Below are 7,328 nucleotides of genomic sequence, written 5' to 3' on the forward strand. Positions count from 1 at the left end.
GATTTTGTGGGTCTGCTAATAAGTAAACTGTCAACAATCCGATTCATTTGTAGTTGTCATTTCAACCCCACTGATTATAAATCTACAAAATCGGGAAGAAGATTATGTGAGAATGCCATTCCATCCATTTTTAGCAACAACACAGTACCTTTATCAGAATCTGAAGTGGCCGAATTTACATCTAGTATACCGTACATCATTCCCACAAATAGTAAGAAAATTAATAAAATTTATCAAGTATTATGGTTAACATGAGTAATTAATTAACTGCCATTGACTGGCATAATATTTTGTTTTTGCTACATGTTCGCTATTTGATAGCTCGTAGTTCGACCGAACCGCGTGGTAGGTGTGGGTCGCTGAAGTCAAAGATGAGTTTTGTGGTTTTGAGTTTATTTTTACATCTTATTTATTTTATTTACATATGTACAGTTAAAGTAAAGGTTGGCAAGTGATAATAGGAATGGTTTTTGACCTTTTAAATTGCGGTGGAGGCTGCAGTGGGGATGTCGGCCGTCGAGGGGGGTCAGTCTCAGTCCTAGGTGGCGGCGTGTACCGGCTCTCTGGAGAGCTTGGTGGTGTCGGGGGACGGCGGTTCTCAGCCGTCTTTACAGGAGACTCCCACTCACTGTCGGTCGTCTGGGTGGCAGTCGACACAAACGAGCGCTGCGGCTCGGGAAATGGGGATACTGGAGCTGGGATGCGTCTGTGGTAGTTTGGTGAAGTCAGTCGAGCTCTCCTAACATCCCACAAGGAGAGTAACACGGCTGGAGGTCTGGTGAGAGGCCGTGACGGGATCTCGATCGGATGCAGTATCCAAGGAACTGGCGGGTTTGAAGCTGATGTGATTGTCAGTGGGCTGGCCGCAGCCACATAAACGAGATCCGTCATGCAATTGGTCTGCTGTCCGGTCTGTCTTATAAAGCGTCGTCGTAGCATCAGTCAAACGTCGTAGCGTCAGTCAAACGTCGTAGCGTCAGTCAAACGTCGTAGCGTCAGTCAAACGTCGTAGCGTCAGTCAAACGTCGGCGTGGCGTTGAAGAGCAGGTACGGCGTGGCGTTGAAGCGTCAGCGTCGGTAGGGTTTGTCAGGACGAGGTGAACCCGAACTGTCCTGCCGATCGGTTTGATCGGCCGTCTCTTATTGCAGCCTCGGTTGGTCTTTGGCAGCGGGAGACCACGTTGGTTGATTACGCAACGCGCTCGACTGCGTGGGTGGCGTGAGCGGCGCGCGTGACGTCACACTTTCTTCTGGGTCGCGTGATTGGAAAGTGTGAAAGGCTGGTCGCCTCGCGTGGGTTGGAAGGCGCGCGACCAACGAGTTGCGTTCACAATGTTGTTGTGAACATTCCGCCCGCCTCACTATGTGTTCATAGTGATGTTGTTGTCACTCTTCTGCAGCAATTGGAAGGAGAACTATCTTGGTGATTGGTCTTGTTAGCGTGGTTGTGGCGGTTTTTATGACGGCAACTCTGATCAGACCATCGTTTGCTGGTAGTGTTTCGATGATTCGTCCCAGCGGCCATTTTGATGGAGGAGTGATTTCGTTTCGGATGAGGCAGAGACGACCCTTTTTTATGTTGTCCGTTGCTTGGAGCCATTTGTTTCTTGGGATGAGGCTTTGGATGTATTCGCGGGACCATCTTGTCCAAAAGTGATCTCGCATCTGGGTGAGTTGTTGCCAGCGAGACAATCGTGATGTTGGTGTGTCCGCAAGCGTTGGTTCCGGAAGTGCATTGAGGGGTGCACCGATGAGAAAGTGACCCGGGGTTAAGGCCGATACGTCGTCAGGATCATCAGTTAGTGCACTGAGAGGCCGAGAGTTTAGGCACGCCTCGATTTGTGAGAGGACGGTGCTCATTTCTTCGTATGTGAGCGAAGCGTCTCCGATGACTCGGCGAAGATGAAACTTTGTTGATTTCACGGCAGCTTCCCAGAGCCCGCCAAAGTGTGGAGCTGCTGGTGGGTTGAACCGCCAAGTGATACCCAGTTGGGCGAGTTCCTTTGTGAAGGAGTTGTGTTCGCTCGTTGCAGCCCTGATCAGCTTTTGCAGCTCGGTGTTTGCGCCTACGAAGTTGGTACCTCGGTCGCTGTAGAGCTCGGTGCAGAGTCCTCTTCTTGAGATGAATCGTTTTAAAGCTGCTGTGAAGGCTTGCGTGGAGTAGTCGGAAGCGATGTCTAAGTGCACAGCTTTGGTCACCATGCATACGAAGATGACGAAGAAGGCCTTGATGGTCTTGTGCCCTCGTCCTGGTGAAGTCTTCAAGGCGATTGGTCCTGCGTAGTCAACTCCAGTGAATTGGAACGGTCTTGCTGGAGTTACTCGTGACCGTGGTAAATTTCCCATGAGTTGTTGCGGTGGCTCCGCCCGCCATCGCGTACATGTGACACATTGGCGTATACGTGATTTGATGAGGTTCCGTCCTCGGGGGATCCAATACCGCTGGCGTAATGTTCCTAGGACGAGTTGAACTCCGCCATGTAGTGTCTTCGTGTGCAGGTGATCTATCAACAAGGATGAGAATTTTGAATCATGTGGCAGGATTATTGGGTGTTTTTCGTCGAGGAAAAGTAAGGAATGTTTGAGTCTTCCTCCGACTCGTAAAATGCCTTTGTTATCGAGGCAGGGAGTAAGGGATATTAATGAACTTCCCTTTTTGATGCTGCCGGTTGCAAGGTGTCTGAGTTCTTCCCTCCAATGGTGTTGTTGGATGATTTTTAGCCACGTGATCTCGGCTTGGATGATCTCGGCTGGGGACAGGAGATTTTTGTGATTGCGGTTTTGAGGAAGCCAACGTCTACACCAAGCGGTGATCCTGAGCAGCTTGCTGTAGCTGGAGAATAGACTGAGCATCTCGGGTTCAGTTGGTGGTTCTCTGGCTGTTGCTGCATGGGCTGTTGACCTCCCTTCTGGAAGGTTGTTGAGATCTGTCTGGAGATTACTTCGTCGAGGTTTCTCATCATTGGAAAGAAACTCTGGTCCCTTCCACCAAAGTTGGTGTGTGAGTAGGTCCCGTGGTGAGAGCCCTCGTGATGCGAAATCCGCTGGGTTGTGCTGACTCGGGATGTGGTTCCATTTGGCTTCTGGAAGCAGTGTTTGGATTTCAGCGACTCGGTTTGCGACGTATGTCTTCCATCTTCGTGGAGGCGCCTGGATCCAGCCCAGCGTGACAGTGGAGTCTGTCCACAAGTATGTAGTGATGTTATTCCAGTCGGGCAGCTTGAGTGTGTGGTGAGCCAACTTAGTGAGGAGATGAGCCGCACAAAGTTCCAGTCGAGGGAGTGACACCTGTTTTAGTGGTGCGACCTTACTTTTTGCGGCTATCAATGATGTTTTGCTACGGCCGTTTTCCTGGAGGGCTCGTAAATAGAGGACGGCTGCGTAGGCTTGTTCGGAGGCGTCTGAGAACCCATGGAGTTCTATTCTGTTGGTCCGAATTAGCCAGCGGGGAATGCGAATGTTGGAGAGTGTTGTCCATTGGTCGTGAAACTCCCTCCAGTCTTGTGAAATGTGTTGAGGAAGAGTATCATCCCACTTGGCGTTGATCAACCATGTTGACTGAATGGTGATTTTTGCTCGAGTTGTTACGGGTGTGAGCCATCCTAATGGATCGAAGAGTTGAGCTGCCTGAGATAAAATTGATCGCTTCGTAATAGCTTTGGCGGTGGTTGGTTGGACGGTGAACAGGAAGGTGTCTGATTGCTGGTTCCATTGAAGCCCTAGAGTGGAGTGAGTTTCCTCTGTAGGAGCCCAAGACATGTTGCCCTTTACCAAACGATCTGACTCTGGAATGTGTGTGAGCAGAGTGGAGTCGTTTGACATCCATTTCTTGAGTGGAAATCCGCCCGCCATGCATATCTCCCGAAGTTCCTTTTGAAGACTGAGCAGTTGCGTTTGATTATCTGCCTCAGTAAGGATGTCATCAACGTAGATGTCTCGTTGAAGAGTAGATGCTTCAAGTGGGAAATTCGTCTGCTCGTCATGAGCCAGTTGTCGGATGGTCCTGATGGCTAGAAAGGGAGCGCAAGCGAGACCGTACGTCACGGTGTTAAGTCGATATTCGCGTGGGTCTTGATCTTCCTCGGTTTTCCACAATATTCTTTGGAGGTCTCTGTCATCTGGATGTACGAGAATCTGTCTGTACATTTTCTCGATGTCAGCAGCGATGACAAAGCGATGGGTTCTCCATCTGAGCAAGACGCCAGATAGAGCTGGCAGCAAATTCTTCCCTTTTAGCAGGAAATGGTTGAGGGAGATTCCTTGGTGAGTTAGGCAGGATCCGTTGAACACTACTCGAAGTGGTGTAGTGGTGCTGGACTCTCACCACACTCCGTGATGAGGAAGGTAGCAGACGTTGCTCGTCGGCTTGGGTTGTTCTGCCACCTCCATGTGTTTCATGGCTTCGTAGGTGGACATGAACTCGTGGTAATGTTGCTCAAGCCCCTTGTTGTGTCTAAAGCGCTTGAAGGTGTAATTGAGACTTCTTTCGGCAGCTCTCCGGGTGTCCGACAAGTCCATTGTTCTTGATGACGTTGGCAGTCGCACGATGTAGCGACCTTCGGGTGTTCGGGAGTGTCCGGTGGCGTATGTCTCCTCACAAATTCGCTCGTCGGAAGTCAAGGAAGGAGGAGCGTTGGGTAGTTCCTCCCAGAACCGTCAAACCATGGATGATAGATAGAGTCCATCGTTGAACAGTGGTGACTCACTGTGGTATTGGTGGATGCGTTTGACGCACTGGTGATGCCTGATAGAATCCATCCGAAGATGGTTTTCTGGGCGATGGGTTGATTTCTGCCCCCCTTCCGGAGACCAGTGTCCATGATTTGAGCATAGATGTCAGCCCCGAGGAGGACGTCGATGGGATCGGAGACTTTGAAGTCTGGGTCTGCTAGATCGAGCCCCTTGATGTGACTCCACTCCCGCCTAGATGCTTCCACGTTGTTGCCGTAGAGGGTCAGTTTGGGGAGAATCAGTGCTGTCGTTACAATGGTGGTGTTCTTGTAACGAGCTGTAACCTTCAGCTCGACTTTCCCCTTTGCTGTTGCGGTTTGGACTCCACCTACTCCGCATATGGCGATTGATGCTTTAGTCCGAGTGATGTGGAGGCGTTGTGCTAGCCTCTCGGTGATCATGCTCGTGTCGGAACCTTGATCGATGAGTGCACGTGTATGGTGCAAGTTGCCGAAACGATCTGCTACCCGGATGCGGGCTGTAGCTAGCAGAACGGACACTCTCGTTGATGGGCGCTGCTTGGCGATGAGACAATTGGCTGAGGTTGCTGGCTTCGGAGCGGCCAAGGCATCGTGCAGCGTGGTGTGGTGTCCCTCCGAGCAAGTTCGGCATGTCTTCTTGGATGGACATTCGTGGTGCTTGTGTTTGCCCAGGCAGTTGGTGCAGCGGTTGTGTTGCGCAATTATGCTCAACCGTTCCCTGGCTGGTTTGTCCTTATAGGTTGGGCAGAACATAATGTAGTGTGCCTGGTTACAGATGATGCAGCTTTCCGTGGGTGCACTGCGTCTCTGTTCTTGTTCGGGTTCGCTTGCCTTCTTCTTCCCATTGTTGTTCTGGGCGTGATGTGTGTTTTTCCACCGTGGTGATGGCTCGTGTTTTGCTGTCGAATAGTTCGATCACCAGGAAGACATACAAGTCCTCGTGCTGCCCGATGGGTCTTCCAATGGCGTCGAGTGAGCTGCAGGTCGAGATCATGCCGTGGAAGATTCTTTGAAGTTCGCTTGCTGACTCCGCCTTTGCCTTTGGGATTGATGTAAATTTGGTGAGTCACGATCTGATCAATGCCCTTTTGTTTTCGTACAAGCCGCTCAACGTGTTCCAGGCTTGTTTGTAGTTTTCTGCGGCGATGCTGAGAGTTTTGATTAGTAGGCTGGCCTCCCCCTTCACGCTCGCCTTAAGGCAGTGGAGTTTTTCGACCTCGCTGATTGATGCATCCTGGTCGATCAATGATTTGAACAGGTCTCTGAAGGATGGCCAATCTTCGTAATTGCCCGAAAACATGGGCAGCTGGATGCGAGGCAGTGAAGCTCGGCTGTTGCTCTGCTGTGGTTATGTGCTTGCAGAAGAATTCCTTGGTTCTCCTGTTAGCTTTGTCGCAAAGTCCATGAGCATGCCGCGCTGAGACATGTACTCCTCTTCCACCAGTGATGAGAATGTGGCGTAATCGTGCTTCTTTAACTCATCCTTGAATTTGTTGAGAAGAACTTCGTGTTGACTCTCGAATTTCTCCCAGTATTTGTCGAGATTGAAGATGCGTGCTTGGACGGCTCCGGCGCTAATATTTGCCTGGCCGGTCTTCCTGAGGTTCTCGACCATCCTTGCGATCCTTCCATGTAGCTCCGTCTGGCTCCGGATCAGCTCTTTGAATGAGCGATCCATGATTGCGGTGGGTGGTTATATACGAAGACGAAGGTGCTGTGTTGCTCTTTGGTTGTTGACGCGTTGACCTTGTCCTCTGTATCCGGCTCGAAGGACCAATAAATGTTCGCTATTTATAGCTCGTAGTTCGACCGAACCGCGTGGAAGGTGTGGGTCGCTGAAGTCAAAGATGAGTTTTGTGGTTTTGAGTTTATTTTTACAGCTTATTTATTTTATGTACATATGTACAGTTAAAGTGAAGGTTGCCAAGTGATAATAGGAATGGTTTTTGTCCTTTTAAATTGCGGTGGAGGCTGCAGTGAGGATGTCGGCCGTCGAGGGGGGTCAGTCTCAGTCCTAGGTGGCGGCGTGTACCGGCTCTCTGGAGAGCTTGGTGGTGTCGGGGGACGGCGGTTCTCAGCCGTCTTTACAGGAGACTCCCACTCGCTGTCGGTCGTCTGGGTGGCAGTCGACACAAACGAGCGCTGCGGCTCGGGAAATGGGAAGACTGGAGCTGGGATGCGTCTGTGGTAGCTTGGTGAAGTCGGTCGAGCTCTCCGGACATCCCACAAGGAGAGTATCACGGCTGGAGGTCTGGTGAGAGGCCGTGACGGGATCTCGATCGGATGCAGTATCCAAGGAACTGGCGGGTTTGAAGCTGATGTGTTTGTCAGTGGGCTGGCCGCAGCCAGATAAACAGGATCCGTCATGCGATTGGTCTGCTGTCCGGTCTGTCTTATAAAGTGTCGTCGTAGCGTCAGTCAAACGTCGGCGTAGCGTTGGAGAGCAGGTACGGCGTGGCGTTGAAGCGTCAGCGTCGGTAGGGTTTGTCAGGACGAGGTGAACCCGAACTGTCCTGCCGATCGGTTTGATCGGCCGTCTCTTATTGCAGCCTCGGTTGGTCTTTGGCAGCGGGAGACCACGTTGGTTGATGACGCAACGCGCTCGACTGCGTGGGT

The 7,328-nt window shown here is 51.1% G+C and overlaps 3 protein-coding genes across 3 annotated transcripts; all 3 read right to left on the reverse strand.

Moving 5' to 3' along the window:
* Nucleotides 1-432: 432 nt before the first annotated feature.
* On the reverse strand, nt 433-939 carry LOC124292973 (leucine-rich repeat extensin-like protein 3). The gene has a single exon (XM_046731864.1). The coding sequence runs from the start codon at nt 937-939 to the stop codon at nt 433-435; it is 507 nt and encodes a 168-aa protein (XP_046587820.1).
* A 447-nt stretch (nt 940-1,386) lies between these two features.
* On the reverse strand, nt 1,387-4,146 carry LOC124292974. Its single transcript, XM_046731865.1, has one exon. The coding sequence runs from the start codon at nt 4,144-4,146 to the stop codon at nt 1,387-1,389; it is 2,760 nt and encodes a 919-aa protein (XP_046587821.1).
* A 2,474-nt stretch (nt 4,147-6,620) lies between these two features.
* Nucleotides 6,621-7,079, reverse strand: LOC124292975 (lysine-rich arabinogalactan protein 19-like). Its single transcript, XM_046731867.1, has one exon. It carries the CDS (start codon nt 7,077-7,079, stop codon nt 6,621-6,623), a length of 459 nt encoding a protein of 152 aa, XP_046587823.1.
* Nucleotides 7,080-7,328: the final 249 nt, after the last annotated feature.

The sequence above is a fragment of the Neodiprion lecontei genome, chromosome 2 (assembly GCF_021901455.1).
Source record: "Neodiprion lecontei isolate iyNeoLeco1 chromosome 2, iyNeoLeco1.1, whole genome shotgun sequence".
Lineage (NCBI taxonomy): Eukaryota > Metazoa > Arthropoda > Insecta > Hymenoptera > Diprionidae > Neodiprion > Neodiprion lecontei.

What these genes read in the sequence shown, in the direction of transcription:
- LOC124292973 (XM_046731864.1), bottom strand. Translation starts at nt 939, where the DNA reads ATGCTACGACGACGCTTTATAAGACAGACCGGACAGCAGACCAATTGC.
- LOC124292974 (XM_046731865.1), bottom strand. Translation starts at nt 4,146, where the DNA reads ATGTACAGACAGATTCTCGTACATCCAGATGACAGAGACCTCCAAAGA.
- LOC124292975 (XM_046731867.1), bottom strand. Translation starts at nt 7,079, where the DNA reads ATGACGGATCCTGTTTATCTGGCTGCGGCCAGCCCACTGACAAACACA.